This window comes from Sus scrofa, chromosome 1 (genome assembly GCF_054392235.1).
Source record: "Sus scrofa isolate SSC_HxYL_T2T_F1_AM1 chromosome 1, Sscrofa_HxYL_maternal_Yorkshire_Landrace_v2.0, whole genome shotgun sequence".
Lineage (NCBI taxonomy): Eukaryota > Metazoa > Chordata > Mammalia > Artiodactyla > Suidae > Sus > Sus scrofa.
Window position 1 is genome coordinate 14,842,182 of NC_139383.1, and position 18,640 is coordinate 14,860,821.

An 18,640-nucleotide genomic window follows, 5' to 3' on the forward strand; every position below is an offset into this window, starting at 1 on the left:
ACATATAAAATGATGAAATAAACCTTTTAACACTTAAAATTGAAATTATTTTCTTCTAACGGTATAATTATTTTTAATGTAACAAAATTGAAGGAAAAAAAAGATGAAATGTTTCCTCTCTAAGGAAGGAAATTATGACCACTTTTCTCAATTAAAAAGTGTTTTGACAAATTATAAGGAAAATAGTTGCAGGAAAAACGCATCTAGAGTGATATCAGGAGTTTCTGCTGTGGCACAATGGGATCAGCGGTGTCTTTCGAGCGCTGGGACTCAGGTTCGATGCCCGGCACAGTGGGTTAGGCATCCAGCATTGCCGCAGCTATGGCTTAGATCGTGACCGAGGCTCGGATTTGACGCCTGGCCAGGGAACTCCACATGCTGTGGGGTGGTTAAAAAATAAAAAATAAAATTTATATCAAAATTTTTAAGTACGTTAAAATCATACTTACTGTAATTAACTCTGTTTTTACTGTGGAAGGATAATTCCACTCAGGAATGGAGGCCCTGGTTTTTCCCTGAGAGATTAGGAGTGTATCTCACAGAAAATGCTAGTGAGAAGGGAAATGTGTGTATGTATGTCTCTATTTTTCCCCCTCCCAAATAGGCTTTAAAAGCTGGGAAGAAAGTGAAACTATCTCATGAAGAAGTTATGCAGAAAATGGGTGAACTCTTTGCCCTAAGGTAAAATTTTCTCTGTAAATAAAATATCTCATCTCTTTGACAGTCTCCAGAAAATGTCCCTGTAGCTGTATAGTGAAGATCAAACATTTGTATTTTTATGGGCATTGCAGCTTTTTTTTGTTTCATTCATTATGAGCACGGAGAACTCTTACCCCTTAGAAACAGTTGGGTTATATTCAGACTATACTGGAAGAAATTCTGCATGTGCAAAAGAGGCTATAACTAATCTGCATTAAACCTGCATCATGGCAGATGTTCTTTGAAGGTGAAAAGATATATATGCTAAAATTTGAACAACAGGCAATACTTAGTCATCACTATAAACTGTATCATAATGCTGAGTAGACCTAAGTGCTCTAGAAAAATTACATACCATATTTCATTGGTTCTGAGACACCATAAAAGCCACAGGAAAATAAAAATGCTGGCAGCTAATGTATAAGACAATGCTTTTTTACCACAGAACTTTAGTTTTGCACTTAGTGCGGTAGCTCTCTCCGTCTTTTCTGGATACGGATTTTATTGCATTCCCTCTTGGGCATTCGTAAAAAGGAAAGCGTCAAGGACAAAAGTTGTCTAAGGCAATGACAGCCAAGTCCCACCTGCCCCCTCTAGACATCATCAGTTTAAAGGAGGCCTCTCATTTTCAGAGATGTTAAAATGGAAAGAACGGCGTCTTAAAAATGACGAAATGCAATAGTGCGTCATTTAAAATTAAGTTAAACTGAAAGAATTTCAGTTTAGGTGATTGTAATTTTCCCAGGGTTTATGGAGTGAAACATCCTGAATCTTGGTGTTTTTCTCACTAGCCAGCGTCATCAGCGTTTCAGCCTTGTGTTGTGTGGGCCGAGTTCCTGGAGTTGGTTATCAGTAGTTGACTGAGGAGTTGTTTTTCCACATTCTCCTGAGATACTTGGCCTGGAGGGGAGAAGCGGTCCAGGGTTTCATCCCCCGTGCCTTTCTTATAGCTCAGAAACCATAACTTACTCAGGGCACCAACAGAAAATGGAGCTCCCTGGTGGCCTAGCAGGTTAAGGATCTGTCATTGTCACTGCTACGATGCAGGTTCAGTCCCTGACCCAGGAACTTCCACGTGCCACTAGTGCAGCCAAAAAAATTTTTAAAAAGAAACAAAAAAACCCTGGGTGAGGCGCATCCTGCAGCACATAGACCTTTGAGCTCTGTAAGAAGCAGGGTAGAGAGCCTCTTCTCTCCTCCTCTTGGTAATGCAAGCAGAATTTGATACAGAAAATTCAGGTGTCACAACTCAGAAGTTAGGACTAGATATACGTAGGTTTGTAAATAGTTTCTATAGAGGCTTACCGTTCTTATCCTTAACTGTTCTTCTCTTTACAATAAGAGTGCTTATGTTATTAAGAATGTGGGAAATCTGTGAAGAGAAATAGAAGTGGAAATGTGGCAGGTATATTAGGTGAGAAATTAAGTCACAAATTATACATGGTATAATTTGATATACATGGTGTGTGTGTGTGTGTGTACGTGTATACACACATGGTATAATATGATCCCACTTGTAAACATGCAAACATAAATATTCATCTTTATCTTGATATGGATGCACTACCGGACATGCAGGTGTGTACACACGTGCGCACACACACATACATGCACACATGTGACTGTATGCATGGGAACAGATCTGGAAGGGCACAGCAGAGTGTTGGCAGGGCCTAAAGGATTTGAGTTGTCTGTTAAGGTAAGACGGCCTCTACCAGTGCTTCCTAAATTCTTCTCTAGGGTTTTTCTTTGTCATAGTGAACAGCTATTCATGTGTTACCTGTGCAGCTTAGATTTTCATTTAAAAGCAAGCTCAGGCCTCATCTATGAAAAAGATAGAAACTGAGAGAGAGCGTGTGTATGTGTGTGTGTGTGTTTGCTTGTCTAGCATTTGCTCAAACCCTGGAAGGATACTGAGGAAACCAGCAGTGGCTGCCCGTGGAGAGTAGGAGAAAGGGAAAGATGGGGATAAGGCTAGGAGTAAAATTAGTCACTTCTTATGTTTTTCTGTCTTTTTTATTTTTGAGCCATGTGTGACCTGTCCCCCCACATACAAATATATGCATGTACATTGTAACACATTTTAATGAAAAAAGCTTAGAAAATTAAGTTGGGGTTTTTTTCTAGCTACTTCATAAATGTTAATATAAAAATTGGATTACTTTGGTTGCAGATTTTGAAATTTTTTATTTACGTGTTTCTCAGAAGTATTAAAAGAATCAGCATTAAAACATATATTCTTTAAACATCATGGAATTAAGAAATAAACTTATTTACAAAACAGAAATAGACTCGCAGACATAGAAAACAAACCTACTGTTACCGAGGGGAGAGAGGGGAAGAATAAAATAGGAGCTTTGGATTAACATATGGACGTAACTATATATAAAATAGATTAAGAAAGGAAGGACCTACTGGATAGCACAGGGAACTATACTCAATATCTTATAATAACTTATAATGGAAAAGAATCTAAAAATACATATATATATTCAGATATATGTATCTCAGTTACTTTGTTGTACATTTGAAACTAATGCATTGTAGATTAGCTGTATTTCAGTTACTAAATAAATATTTTTTTAAAAAGAGAGACCACGAAAAATGTCCTCATTGAAGATTAGAAATTAAAAGTTGTAATTTTTCTTGTTTTAAGACACCGTATAAACTTGAGTTCGGACTTCTTGATCACTCCTGATTTCTACTGGGACCGAGAAAATCTGGAAGAGCTTTATGATAAAACATGTCGGTTCCTCAGCATTACTCGCAGAGTTAAGGTATGTATTTTGCACTTTTACTGAGAAAGACATGATGTCACCTGTAAGTTGTATGACTGTGTGAAGAGTAATTCTTAATTAAGTAAATGTCTTTAACTGCTTTTGGAGAAATGTCTAGTTTGACTTTTGTTCAGATCTCTCGATTTCTCCTTCGTATTTTCTCTTGCCCAATTTTCAACTTTTGCATCAGAGGATATTCTGATATTTGCACTGTGGACTAGACAAGATTGGTCAGTTTGGAGGCCTGCTGGTCCATTAGGAAGTTCTCATCAAGCTTCAAGCAAGAGTTTGTGGGGTCCAGACATGTACTGGGGACAGCGAGAATAGAAATTATTATTATTATTATTATTATTATTATTGGTCTTTTTAGGGCCACACCTCCGGCATATGGAAGTTCCCAGGCTAAGAATCGAATCAGAGCTGTAGCCGCCGGCCTGCACCACAGCCACAGCCATGCGGGATGCAAGCTGCATCTACGACCTACACCACAGCTCAACGCCACATCCTTAACCCACTGAGTGAGGCCAGGGATTGAACCTGCAACCTTGTGGATACTAGTCAGGTTTGTTACGGCTGAACCAGGACGGCAACTCCAAAAATGAATTTTTAAAAGACTCCTTTAGGACAAAATCAGGTGGTTGGTCCTGGGAGGCCAGGGCCAAGGAAGACTAGGGATGACCAACACTGGCCTGTGGGGGGGCAAGTAGAGAGATGCCCATTGGGGGGCAGGTAGAGACCACAAAGCCAAGAGAGATGGGGGCGGGGGGAGCCGTATTTGAGACGTGTTGAGAGTAGCAGGAGCTGCTGCACAGGCATTTAAAGTGTGGAAGCAAAGCCGAGGCATCTGACAGAATGCCGGAGGCGGGTGGAGGTGGTCGGGGTCGGGGTGCCCCTCACGGGGAAAGAGAGGAGAAAGCACAGTGGCCGTGGGTACCTCGTGTGCACATAGTTCTGTGACGTTTAGCCCATGTGTAAATCCGGGCAATCACAAGAGCTAGACCGAGAGCTGTTGTGTCACCGCAGAGATGCCCCTTGGGCTCGTCCCTTTCTGGTCGCGCCACCTTCCCTCCCCCACCTTCCCTCAGCCCCTGGCGATGAGCAGTCTATTCCCCAGCTCTATAATTTTGCCATTTGGGGAATGTTCTCTAAATAGCAATGTGCAGTGTGTGACCTTTTAAATGGACTTCTTCCAGTGACTGTAATACCTTTGAGATCCAAACCAAGCCGCCTGTATCCCTCGCTGCCTTAGGCATTTGGAGGGGATTCCATTTTGATGTATCGACATTGTTTTTGAGTCTATCTCTTTGCGTAGCTATTCTGCGATTGCTCCAAGTGTACATAGCTCATCTGTAACAAGCCACTGGTTTCGACATTGTGCCAGATTAAATCAAGTGTCAAAACCCTACTACCTCCCTTTAACCTCCACTTTGAGAACCTCATCAGTGTTATCATTTTGGCTTCAGCGATCAAACAAAATTTGGAGAACTCGAGAGGAGAAGGAAGTTCTGTTGTATTTACCCATATTTTTATTCTTTCTGGTGGTTTTTTGTTTTGTTTTGTTTTTGCAGTGATGTTTCCAAATTTCTTTTATTATTTCCTTTCTGTTTCAAGAACATTCTTTAGCAGAGTGCCCGTCCTGGAGCAGTGGTTAATGAATCCGACTAGGAACCATGAGGTTGTGGGTTCGACCCCTGGCCTTGCCCAGCAGGTTAAGGATCCGGCGTTGCCGTGAGCTGTGGTGTAGGTTGCAGACGCGGCTCGGATCCCGCGTTGCTGTGGCTCTGGCGTAGGCCAGTGGCTACAGCTCCGATTCGACCCCTAGCCTGGGAACCTCCATATGCTGTGGGAGTGGCCCTAGAAAAGGCAAAAAGACCAAAAAAAAAAGAACATTCTTTAGCTATTTTTCCAGGGTAAGTCTGCAGAAACATACTCTCTTAGTTTTTCTTCATCCGAGCATGGCTAGATTTCCCCTTCACTCCTGAAGGCTGTTTTCATGAAGTAGAGAATTCCAAGGTGACGGTTCTTTCCTTTGAGCGCCTAAAAATCTTTGTGCCGCTCTCTTCTGAGCTCCGTGATTTCTGGGGAGAAATCTATTCTCTCTATGGCGTGAACGTCAGATCCTCAACAAGTCTTTGAGGCTCTGTTGACTTTTTTCCCACTCTGTTCTCTCTGTTGTTCATACTGGGGAATGTCCATTGTTCTGTCTTCAGTTTCACTCATTACTCTGTTACCTTCATTCTGCTCTGAGCCCATCATTGAGTTTTTTTATTTTGTTTATATTATATTTTAGTTCTAAAATTTCTGTGATTCTTCATGCTTTCTCTTTCTTTGCTGAGCCTTGTTTTTTTGGTTGTTTTTTCACTTGTTTATGATGGCTTCTTCCTCCCTCCCACCTTCCCTCCCTCCTTTTCTCTTGCTTTTTAGGGCTGCACCTGCAGCTTATAAATATGGAAGTTCCCAGGCTAGGGGGTCAAGTGGGAGGTGCAGCTGCTGGCCTACACCACAGCAACAGAGGAACCCAGCTGTGTCTGCAGCCTACACCACAGCTTACGGCAACACCAGATCCTTAACCCACTGAGTGAGGCCAGGGATTGAACCTGTGTCCTCATGGATACTAGTCAGGTTCATTACTGCTGAGCCACAGCGGGAACTCCAGTGATGGCTGCTTTGACATCCTTGTCGGGTAATTCCAGCATCTGGCCCATCGTGCTGTTAGTGCCTGCTGACCACCACTGCCGTTGTCACTGTGCTCAGAATCATCAGTGAGCCAAGGCCTCGGCAAACTTGATGCCAAAAGAAACGTTCTGATCTTTGACCTGCAGGGCAGCCTTTTTTACCTGTCTGTCCTCACTATTCAAGTTGGAACTGTTGACGTCAAGTCTACTGCTAAGGTCACCTCCTTGAGTGAAAAGTACCTTGACAACCAAACGGTCACCTATTTTGTGGCTAAGATCGGGTGCACGCATGAGAAGGATGTCAGTGAGAGTAAGAGGGTTGTTGAAGCCCCATCTTCACCCTCTTCCACCTTATGGCTGTGTCTACTCTTTCTTCCAGTTTCTAGGCCAGTTTCAGGTGAGGTCCCTCCATGAAGGGATTGGCATCTATACTCCTGTAGGACATTAGCAGTTGGAGGAATCGGATGCTGACCTGGTCTCTGACACCCTAGACCTGTGGAGAAAGCCCTCTTCAGTGCCATCCAAACAAGGCACCAGTCCCTTGTGGTGGCTCTAGCTAGAGCCCCAAGACTTTAAATCCACAGGAAGAAGTAAAACTGGATTTATTCTCAGACACCATGATCTTGTACATAGACTGTCCTAAAGAATCTACAAGGAAACTACTGGAACTAATTAAGTGAATTTATCAAGGTTGCAAGATGCTAGGTCAGTACATAAAAAATAATTTTTTTCAGAGTTCCCATCATGGCTCAATGGTAACAAATCCCACTAGTATCCATGAAGATACAGGTTCAATCCCTGGCCTCTCTCAGTGGGTTCAGGACCCAGCGTTGCCATGAGCTGTGGTGTAGGTCACAGACACAGCTCGGATCTGGCATTGCTGTGGCTGTGGGGTAGGCTGTCAGCTACAGCTCCAATTTGACCCCTAGCCTGGGAACTTCCATATGCCACGGGTGCAGCCTAAAAAGCTAAAAATAATAATAATAATTTTTTGTCTTTATGCTATCAGTGAACAATTGGAAAATGAAATTTTAAAATACCCTTGACGGTAGCATCAGAAACTTGAATTTTGAGGAGTTTCTATTATGGCTCAGTGGGTTAAGGTTCTAACATAGTGTTTGTGAGGATGCATGTTCAATCCCTGGCCTATCTCCGTGGGTTAAGGATCTGGCATTACTGCAAGCTGCAGCATAGGTCACAAATGTGGTCAGATCCATTGCTGCTGTGGCTGTGACGTAGGCCTGCAGTTGCAACTCCGGCTCAGCCCCTAGCCTGGGAACTGCCGTATGCCATAGGTGCAGCCATAAAAAGAAGAAGAAGAAAAAAAAACCTTGAATTTTGATGCTATTGTCGAGGGTACAAGTTTTTAATTAGGAATAATTTTTTTAAGTATAAGAAAGACTTCTACCCTGAAAACTAAAAAAACATGGATGAGAAATTAAATACCTGAAGGCGTATACCATGTTCATAGAACAGAAGTCTCAATATTATTACTTCTTTTGAAAATTGAGCTGTGTGACACAATCTCAATCAAAACTCCCGCAGGTTTTTGTTTGTTTGTTTGTTTTTTATAATTAACAAGCTGGTTTTAAAATGGAAATGCAAGGGACCTAAACTAGCCAAAGTGATTTTGAAAAAAGGACAAAGTTGGAGGACTTTTATTATCTGGTTTTTAAGACTTGTAGTAACTCAAGCTCCAGTAATCAAGACGGTTGAGTATTGGTATAAGAATAGACACGTAGATGAATGCAGCAGAACAGAGTCCGCAAATAGACCTGTACACTTATGCACAGTTGATTTTGACAAATTAAAAACTCAATGACAAAGTGATAATCGTTTCAACAAGTGTCTAGAACAGTTGGAGAGCCCTGTGTGAAACAATGAACCTGTCCTTCAGTTCACAGCATTTCTAAATGAATCAGAGACCTTTTAAATACAAAGCCTAAAATTATAAAACCTTATAGAGAAAATAGAGGAAAAAGGCATATGACCTTGGGAAAGACAAACATTTGTTAGGACAAAAAGAAAAAAAAAAAAAACATGAACCTAGGAGAAAGAATTTAAGTTGAACTTCAAAACTAAAACTACTGCTCTTTGAAAGACCCTTTTAAGAATATAAAAAGAGGAGTTTCCACTGTGGCTCAGCAGGTTAAGACCCTGACACAGTGTCCATAAGGACTCAAGTTTGATCCCTGGCCTCACTCCGTGGGTTAAGGATCAGTGTTGCCACCAGCTGCAGTACGGGTCGCAGATGCAACTCAGATCCAGTCTTGCTGTGGCTGTGGTGTAGGCCGGCAGCTGTAGCTTCAATTCGACCCCTCGCCTGGGATCCTCCATATGCTGCAGGTTTGGCCCTAAAAGACAAAAGACGGAAAAATAAATAAATAAAAACAATTCATTACCAATCCGTGCAACAACACAAGTAAATATTAAAATCATTATGCTGAGTGAAAAAAACCTAGACATGAAAGAATACATGCTGTTCCATGTATAGGACGTTCTAAAAAGGCAGGTGTAATCTCTAGTTACAGAAAAGAGCTCAGTGATGCCCTAGAGCTTGGGGGTGGGGCGGGAGGGAAGGGCAGTAGATTCCCAAGGGGCCAAGAGCACTTGGGGGTTGGAAATGGCGTGGTGCCACTTACATGGGTGTGTACCTGTCAGACGTCTTCATGGGATATCCTTAGGATGAAAACAAGAGCATTTTATTGTATGCAAAGTCGGCTGCAAAGAAAACTTGAAAATAAAGCCTCTTGTGAGAACTCTTTAGTGACAGCAGACAAAAGCACCAACCTTGATGAGCAGCCGTATTTGCTGGGGCAGTTTGAGAGGGCTCGAGAGTTAGAGCTCTTGGATGTCTCTGCATTTTCTCTTGGAATGAAGACACCTGGTCGAAGCCTAGTGGTTGGGATGCAGTATAGAGATGATTGCCGCCAAGCAGAGGCAGACCTGCTCTGATAACCAGCCTGCCGTGCTGAGTTAGGTCAGTAACAGCGGCTGAGCAATAACCAAGATAAAGCAGCTGCTTGGCAAGTGTGCTCTGGGGCACCCTCCCCTCCTCTCCCCCAGCCCCGCCCCCGTGTCCTCCCTCAGATCACAGTATGCTTTGATACTGATGCCTCTGGTGTCCTCCGCATGTCCCTCGTGGACAGGAGGAGCGAGAGAAGGCAGCCGTGGTCGCGTTGGTGGTGGTGGCATGAGCAGGAAACGTGCGGTGCGTGTGGTCCAGAGGAGGAGATGTACAAAGACAGGCATGTCTTTCAAGAATTGAGTAATTCAACATCGAAGTCCCAGCTGAAGATGAGAAATGTCACAACAGGATCGGTAAGGAACATAGAAGTGCAGTGAGGTAGGTAATCACCTAGCGGGACAGGGATCACAGCACCAGACAGGAAGGGGAAGCAGAGAATGTGCCGCTGCGTCTTCGCTCTGCTCGAGCAGAGGGAGCGCACAGCCTGGGGGGCCCCGTGGGGCTCGCTGGAGTCAGTGAGTGGAGAGGCTTCCTCAGTGCAGAGTTGGCAAGTTGACTCTGCAGCCCAGGGAGCAGCTGGGCAGGGTTCGCTCAGTCCCCAAACTGGAAGCGTGCTGGAACAGGTCAGTTCCATGGCATCTTTTTTTAATTTTTTTTTTTTTTTTTTTTTTTTTTTTTGCTTTTTAGGGCAGCACCCAAGGCATATGGAGGTTCCCAGGCTAGGGGTTGAATAACAGCTACAGCTGCCAGCCTACACCACAGCCACGACAACGCAGGATCCAAGCCACATCTTCGACCTGCACCACAGCTCAGGGCAACACCAGATCCTTAACCCATTGAGGGACGGGATCCAACCGCAACCTCAAGGTTCCTAGTCAGCTTCATTCCCACTGCGCCACGACAGGAATTCCTTTTTTTTTTTTTTTTAATCTTATGTGCACTATATGCACTAGGGTACTGCTGACTTCTGAATACTTAACTTCATACATGGGAGAATGCATGCTTTGCACTCAATCAGTACAGCAAACAAGTGGAAAATCCGGTAGTGTCCTGAAGAACAAAAATAAAGGTCTAGGAGTTTCTGTCGTGGCTCAGCGGGTTGAGAACCCGACTAGCATCCATGAGGATGTGAGTTCCATCCCGGCCCTCACTCAGTGGGTTAAGGATCCAGCATTGCCATGAGCTGTGGTGTGGGTCGCAGATGCGGCTCGGATCCTGCGTTGCCGTGGCTGTGGCTGTGGCATAGGCCAGCAGCTGTAGCTACAATTCAACCCCTAGCCTGGGAACTTCCATGTGCTGTGGGTACAGCCCTAAAAAGGAACAACAAAAGTCTGTAAATTGGTATGGCAGTTCACTCGCTTCGTCGTCGGGGTCCTTATGATCCGATGACGTGCCAGTTGGGTTCTGGGGGAGGGCCCTCTGGACAGCGGGGAGAGCTCTCCCGCCCCCTCTGGGGTCTCTACCTCTTCCTATAAAGCCATTAACGTAGACCTTGTCCGAACCTGATCACCTCCCAGAGGCCTCATCTCCAGATATCATCACACGGGCTTAGGGCTCCAGCATTGAATTTGGGGAAGACACAGTCAATCCATAGTACCAGCAGTCCCTGGAAATCCACTGTAATTGCTTTTTAGAGGCTAAAATTCAGGTTTCATTTCACTTATCTTTGTAGGCGTTCCCTGGTGGTTAAGGATGCCGTTGTCACTGCAGCAGCTGGGTTCTCTATTGGGGTGCGGGTTGGATCCCCAGCCGGGAACTTCCACGTGCCTGCAGGTGTGGCCATGGGAGGGGTGGATTGTAAATTACATATTTCTACCTCTTCCTTATTGGATTCTGTTAGGAACTGGGGCAAGGTAGCTAAAAGTAGAAGTAGCAGGTATTAGGGAAAAAGAGACTTGTGTGAAATCGGAGCTGTGCTCATGAGATTCCCCTCCCCTTCCTTAAACCCGGGGGTGGAGGGGGAGGTGGCCTGGAGGTCCAGGAGGTCCACCAGGCCCGGAGGGTGAGCTGCGGACCCCGTGACTTCTAGCAGGTAAACGCTCCTGTGCATGATCGCCACGGGGCCTTGAGTTTTAGGGGACAGATTTGGACGTTTTTGTTTCTGAAAACGTATTCTGTAAGAAAGGTTTTTGCTCCTGGGAATTTCTTTGGCACCTGACAGATTTCGTGGAGCACCGCTCAGCTGCTCATGCTCCGTTGCAGCTGTCCGGGTAGCACAGGTGCCCCGTTCTCTTTCCCACAGTGGGTTACTTGGCTCCATCCAGTCTTTACAACTAATTGTTCTTCAATTTCATTCCCCCACGTCACTCTGAGACATCCCTTCGGTAGTAAATCTTCCACGTGAGTTACAAAGCATACCTCCCCAAGTTCCCAATCTGCATTTCTCAGAGCATCCCTTTTTTTTTTTTTTTAAACTGTGCCTCAGAGTTATTTTCTTAGCATCCCAAAGGCAGTTAAGACTAGTTGGATTGTGTGAAGACTGTCTAGAAGGAGTTAGAAGAATTTAACCTCGCAGGAGTTCCTTGGTGGCTCAGCGGGTTAAGGATTAGGCATTGTCACTGCAGTGGTACAGGTTCAGTCCCTTGTGGGGGAACTTCCACATCCTGTAGGCCCAGCCAAAAAAACCACAATGCAGGCACTACAGATAGCACAAAAAACGAGAACTGGAGTTCCTGTAGTGGCTCAGTGGTAATGAACCTGACTAGTATCCATGAGGATACGGGTTCAATCCCTGGCCTCAGTGGGTAAAGAATCTGGCATTGCTGTGGCTGTGGTGTAGGCCAGCAGCTGCAGCTCCAATTCGACCCCTAGCCTGGGAACTTTCATGTGCTTCAGGAGTGGCCCTAAAAAGCAAAAAAAAAGAGAAAAATTGGAAGACTGAACAAAGGACTCTCTCACCTGCGGAAGAAATGTCCGACATTCTCATGCGGCATATTTGTTTATTTTGCAGCTGCAGCAAATTACCACAGCTGACTTAACCCAAATATAGTGTTTTACAGTTCTGGGGGTCAGAAGTCTGGCATGGGAGTCATCGAGCCCAACTCAAGGCGCTGGCAGGCGCCCTTCCTTTCCAGAGGCTCTGGGTGGGATCCGTTTCCTTGGCTGCTCCAGCCCTGAGAGGACGCCCACTCCCCTTGGCTCAGAGCCCCTTCCTCCCTCTGGCATTGCATCACTCTGAGCGCTCCTGCCTGCGACTCCCACGTTTAAGGCCCCTTGTGATGGCGCTGGACCCACCCAGATCATCTGGGATTTCCTCCTTAAGATAATCGGTTCCTTAACAACCTCAGTTCCTGTGCAATCTTACTTCTCCTTTGCCACGTGACAGTTACGGGGCCCAGGGACTAGGATGCGAATATCTTGGGGGGATCGGTCTTCGGCCACGTCTGGTCCACGGTACCTCTCACACGGGGTCCTAGCTTAGCTTTTATAAGCTCACGTGCAAGGTTTCCGCTGTCTCTGCTGCCTCCCTGCGGTGTCCTCTGCTTGCCGTCGTCTTGCGTTGCTCCCCACCTGTCCTTCCCGGCACCTGCCTCTTGAGAGCCTACCTCACATTCAGCACATCAGTGACACTGTCCCTGTGTTCTTCTGCCCCATCATCCGTGTGCATGAAACACACATGACTCTGTAGCTAAAGGGGAGAGGAAGCACCTGTTAATTGAGGCGCTCTGGTTCACACTTGACCTTCAGGCAGTTGCAATGATCTTATTTATCCTCACGGGACTGAGAGGAACAAGGAATGTCTGCCGCACAGACGCAGACCCTCAGCATCTTCTGTGCCCTTTGGCCACATCCTTCCCTTCACGGTGGCATTCTCTGAGATGGGGAGGGCATGGTGAGGGAGGAGGGGGGGTACCCAGGCATACAGTACCCTCTGCCTTGGCGGCTTCACACTGGGCAGTGTGCCCACGCCTCAACCAGCCTTGGCATCTGGACTGTACTGACCCCTCTCCCCTCGGGCTTTTTGGGGGCAGTGGGGGGGGGTGGGGGGGGCTCTGTGCCACAGGAGCATTGATACTATGATTGGCAGCGTCACATGGTTGGAGGAGACAGTAGAAGAGTAACTCCCCAAAAGAAAGGAGGCAGGAGGGAAAGGGGCCGGGCAGGGAGCAGATGGCTGGGAGGCAGAATAAAGTGAGTTCTGATCTAGGGAGACGGCAGTGTTGAGGGAGCGCTGAAGAGGGAGCAGGAAGGTTTCGAGAAGACCTTGCCTTCAGGGTTGAAGAGGATGCCACCAATGAAAGTGTGATCAGACTGAATGATCCAGCGTTGTTTTCTGTTCTTGTGAAGGCACTGGTAAGATGGTGTCAGCAGGGAAGTGACATGATCCATCCTGTATAGGCTGAGAACTCTGGTACCAGTGGGCAGGGCGGGGAGGGAAGGAAACCCCACCCCCATCACGACTACCAAAAGAAGCCAAACAGACTTCGATTTTGTTAAGAGGTAACAAATAGTTGACGGGCGTTCTGTGGTGCAGTGGTTAAGGATCTGGTGGAGTCATTGCGGCAGCTCAGATCATTCCAGGAATTTCCACATGCCACAGGCACAGCTAGAAACAAAGAAACAGAAGAGTTGATGAAGGCCTACCAGGTACGCTAAGAAATGGGAAGGAGAGAATGGATCCAAGACTCCTTACGGCAAGGATAAGCAAAGTTTTCTGTGCTGGGTGACCGAGCAGACAGTGTGACCTGATTTGAGCTGAAGACCCAAGAAGAGGGATAGCGTCGAACAGGCTGCCAGCTGTAGTTTGAGAAATGCTCGTTTTAAGATGCTTGTAGAAACCAAGGTGTTCTGTAGGCAGCTCAAAATTCAGGCAGAGGAGAAATCTAGACTAAGCATTTATATTTGCGACTTAGCAAAAAATAGTGGTTTAAATCAATCTTTCCCAACATATACACTGGCACATGAGATGAACTTAGGTAACACGTGGACCCTGAAGTAACATGTAGCCTTTGAAGCAGTAACTGTCGAGGAGCGATGTTCAGTGTCGAGACATGCTTCTTAGTTGGGCTTCAGTGGCTCCTGACCAGCCCTCTGTTGTGTAATCTCGCACTTTCACAGGCATCAAGCTCAGCTTTGCATAACCAACACCTTTTCACATCACACGGGTTTCCATTTTGGCATTGATGGCTTCCTTCTAAAGTAAACATTTCCAAGTAACGTCTTTGAATTTAACTGCAGTTGGCACATGTGTGCCACAGCAGTGATGGTGGGATGGACGTGACCCAGGAAGCGTCTGTGATAGTGGACAGGACCAAGCAGGCAGAGTGCAGAGCTTGGGGACAGAAGGGACGGATCACCACTCTGAGAATGTCAGCTACAGACCGGGGAGGTCGACAAGGCTCAGGAAAAGAATGAGGGTCGGAGGCAGAACTTAGGGAGAAAAAGCCACAGGAAGTGTGCATTTCAAGGTTGTGTCAAATGCTTGAATTAACTGAGATTTTAGAATCTAACCAAGAAAAAGTGCTAGATTTACTGATGAGGAGTCACCTGGAAGTTTCAGGGGAGTTCTGGTAATATCTGCAATTTCTAAAGGCTAAGGATGGAGTTCCGGGTCGAATTGCAGCTTGGCATTGCCATGAGCTGCGGTATAGGTCACAGATACGGCTCCGATACCATGTTGCTATGGCTGTGGTGTGGGCCAGCAGCCACAGCTCGGATTTGACCCCTAGCCTGAGAATCTTCATATGCCATAGGCACTGCCCTAAAAAGCAATAAGGAAGGAAGGAAGAAAGGCAGGCAGGCTAAGGAGAAGTTGGGTGCTAAGGAAATGGAGGATTGCGGGTTCAATCCCTGGCCTTACTCAGTGGATTAAGGATCTAAGCATTGCTGTGAGCGCTGGTGTAAGTCAAAGATGAAGCTCAGATTTGGCTGAGAGGTAGGCCGGCAGCTACAGCCCCAATCTGACCCCTGGGCTGGAAACTCACCTGCAGGTGCAGCGCTAAAAAAAGGAAAGAGGCACTATTCTGAGCATTTCTATGAGTCAGAAACTACAAGGTGTCCATAAAGTCTGGAAACATGGGTGAATACAGGTTATCAGTGTGGTTCCATGTGTTTGCTCGTGTTAGTAGGGCAGGGCAATGCTCTTTGCAAAATCAAATCACACTACTTCAGTCAGTCCCCAAACGTGTGTCTGATTTGTCTCCAGTTTCCACTGACCTTAAGTTAAGGGGAGTCCAGAAACTATTTTAAGAGAGAGATACAGAGATTAAGGACATATATCTTGCTATTGGTCATAGTCAAGTCTTAAATTCAAAGATTCTGTTATCTATGAACCCCATCAACCAGCTTGTGGGGCGCCAGAAGGCAGAACCTCTGCAGTCAAGCAGTGCCATCTAGTGGTGAGTGTGCAGCAGGCCAAGTTTTGTGTTCAGGATTTTCCACAATGAAACAGCTTCTGAAGTTTTGTTTTTGTCATCTCAAGGCCATGTTAAAAGAATCGTATTTCAAGTTTGTTTTTATTAACTACTGAAAATCCAAGGGCAGCAATGAAAAACTAGGGCTCAAAAACTTTATTTTTAGATCTTCCATCAAAATCTTATGAATATAAGAGCTTTGGTATGCAAAGTATTTCTTGCAGTCAAATCTGTGCATTCAAAATGTCTCTAGATGGATTCGCAGGAATGAGGCAGGTAACAGAGGGAGGTTGCCTTTGGGGGAGAGGGCGGAGGAGCAAGAATCGAAGGGATGATTTTTCATTGTTATACCTGTTTCAAACTTAGAATTTTGAAGTGTGTTATTTTATTAAGTGATTTGTTTAAATATACAGGATACTCTGTTTCTAATGCAGGTCATGAATGAAAAGCTTCAGCATTGCATGGAGCTAACAGATCTGATGCGGAATCACCTGACGGAGAAGAGGACTCTCCGTCTAGAATGGATGATTGTCATCCTTATCACCATAGAGGTGGGTAACTTTCGTGAAAATAACTTGGCGGAAAAGAGCATGACTTTGTCCTAAATACTAAGTCTCTTTGGAAGTGAAGCAAGCTTCAAGTGACTGCTGCAGTATTTTGTAATTGCATTCTAGATGATTATTGGAAAAGTTCCACGTTTTTAAAAGATGGCATTTCAAGAAAGTTGTAGCTGTGAATATATAACATAGAAGCCCAAAACCAAGCACCTGTGCTCAGATCTGCAGTTTGCCCTGTGAGATAGGTTTTGGTTTCTTTTCTTTTTAGGGCCACACCCTGGGTATATGTAAGTTCCCTGGCTAGGGGCTGAATTGGAGCTGGAGCTTCAGCTGCTGGCCTAAACCACACCCAGAGCAATGCAGATCCAAGCCACATCTGCGATGCTGCTCTCAGCAACACCAGATTCTTAACCCACTGAGCAAGGCCAGGGTTCGAACCTGCATCCTCAGGGATACTAGTCCAGTTCATAACCCCCTGAGCCACAACAGGAATTCCTGCCCTGTAAGATGGACAAATAGTTACTCATACTTCAGCATTTTTCACTAATCATAATCTTGGAAAAGTCATTTTAGTTTCTACCAATGATTTGCCATGGAAGTAATAAGCCCACTTTTTATTTGTAAGGTAATGTTTGAGCTGGGACGAGTATTTTTTGTGATTAAGTGATGACCGAAGGCGAAGTGTCATTGCAAGAGATACTCAAGTTCTACAATCAAAAATAAATGTGCATCTGTTGAGAGATCTTTTAATAGGTATTTAATTTTTTAAATCAAGAACTTGTTAGTGATCTTTTTCAGTTCCTAAATGTACTGCTGCTTGAATAAAAATTATGAAGAACTTGGCATTTAGGTCTACACTTTTTTTTTTTTTTTTTGTCTTTTTTGTTGTTGTTGTTGCTATTTCTTGGGCCGCTCCCGCGGCATATGGAGGTTCCCAGGCTAGGGGTCAAATCGGAGCTGTAGCCACCAGCCTACGCCAGAGCCACAGCAACGCAGGATCCGAGCCGCGTCTGCAACCTACACCACAGCTCACGGCAACGCCGGATCGTTAACCCACTGAGCAAGGGCAGGGACCGAACCCGCAACCTCATGGTTCCTAGTCGGATTCATTAACCACTGCGCCACGACGGGAACTCCAAGGTCTACACTTTTTTTTGGCTTTTAAAAGGATCATACCTGCAGCATATGGAAGTTCCCAGACTAGGGATCAAGGGGCTGTAGCTGCTGGCCTGCACCACAGACACAGCCACGCCAGATCCGAGTTGCATCTGTGATGCAGCCCTCAGCAACGCCAGATAACCCACTGAGCAAGGCCAGGGATCACACCAGCATCCTCATGGCACTAGTTGGGTTCTTAACCCTCTGAGCCACAACAGGAACTCCCACAACACTGACATTTTCAAAGGACAATGTTAATTTTGTATTTTAAAGAACTTTAGATAATCTTAGCATGTGGGAAATTGAGACAGAGACACTTACTACATCTGGACGGCTTAGATTTCGGACACTACTCCTAACCTGTTCCCAGGCAATCTCAATCTTGGCCCTAAGAGAACCATACAACTCCAAAGTGTTAAATACATGTAAAATAAGATAATGGCGAAAATGAACTTTTGTGTACCTACTTTAGATGGCATGATTTGAACCTGATGGCTCACTGGCACCTTTATTAACCAATATTTTTTCCATTGTTTTGTTTTTTAAGATTACTGTTCATTGATTAATTCATTGGCACTGCCCCAGTGACAGGGATCCTTCACCTGCTTCTCCCAACTCCTTTCCATCCTTTCACTACCAAGTTATTCAAAATAGTCTTCACATAATATAATTATATATATTTGTATTATATATACAAATATACTTCACAGAGGCACTTTTTTTAGTTTCTCATTCTTTAGAGAAATTACAAAACACTAACTACAAAGACTTTAATAGGCTTACCATCTTTTTTAATGGTTTTTTTTCTCCATTATATCTGGTTTACAGGCTTACCATCTTGAATTATTTTTTAAAAAGTCCTTTTTATTGTTGCCTTTTTATGCATAATCCCTACCACAATGAATTTAAATGCTCTACTTTTTCATGCATTATATGCATATCCAGAGTATTACTGTTCTGAATTGGGACAGTTTACAGCCTAACCGCTACACAGTATTCAGCCAACCTAACACACATCATCTACACCCTCACTGATGACCCTCATTTATTTCTGGAGCAGTGTGATGGTACACATCCTGACGTCGTGAAGGGCACTGTAGTTCTTCCAGGACCAGTCTTCTATCCCAGGTCCCTATACCAGGGTACCTGAGGATTTTCCAAGAACATGTGGGCATGGATAGTTCGAGAACTGCTTTCTAGCTCAAGTTCCACAAGCACCTTCATAAAATTGCTCTGCCTGTACACACACCTCTAAGCAGCATATCAAGCCTGTTCTTTCCCATTTTCCTCTCTCACAATGTACAGAAGGCATCGCACCCATCTTCAATCTTAGTTTGGTCCACTCTATTTTAAAACCTTTGAATATATTTAACCTGTATTTTTAAATCTTTAGAAAACCAAACAAGGACAATCTGAAATACTGGTTGGAAGTTCCTGTTGTGGCTCATCAGTA

The 18,640-nt window shown here is 44.8% G+C and overlaps 1 protein-coding gene across 9 annotated transcripts in view; it reads left to right on the forward strand.

Moving 5' to 3' along the window:
* RMND1 (required for meiotic nuclear division 1 homolog) overlaps positions 1 to 16,874 on the forward strand; it is a 43,444-nt gene extending 26,570 nt beyond the window's left edge. For all 9 annotated transcript variants that reach the window (XM_085023763.1, XM_005659140.4, XM_085023755.1 and 6 more), the window contains 4 exons: positions 605 to 681; positions 3,356 to 3,476; positions 15,907 to 16,023; positions 16,655 to 16,874. In XM_085023763.1, the coding sequence (XP_084879889.1) occupies positions 605 to 681; positions 3,356 to 3,476; positions 15,907 to 16,023; positions 16,655 to 16,696 (357 nt within the window). In that variant the 3' untranslated portion in view covers positions 16,697 to 16,874. The remainder of the gene's footprint in view (positions 1 to 604; positions 682 to 3,355; positions 3,477 to 15,906; positions 16,024 to 16,654) is intronic.
* The last annotated feature ends 1,766 nt before the right edge of the window (positions 16,875 to 18,640 follow it).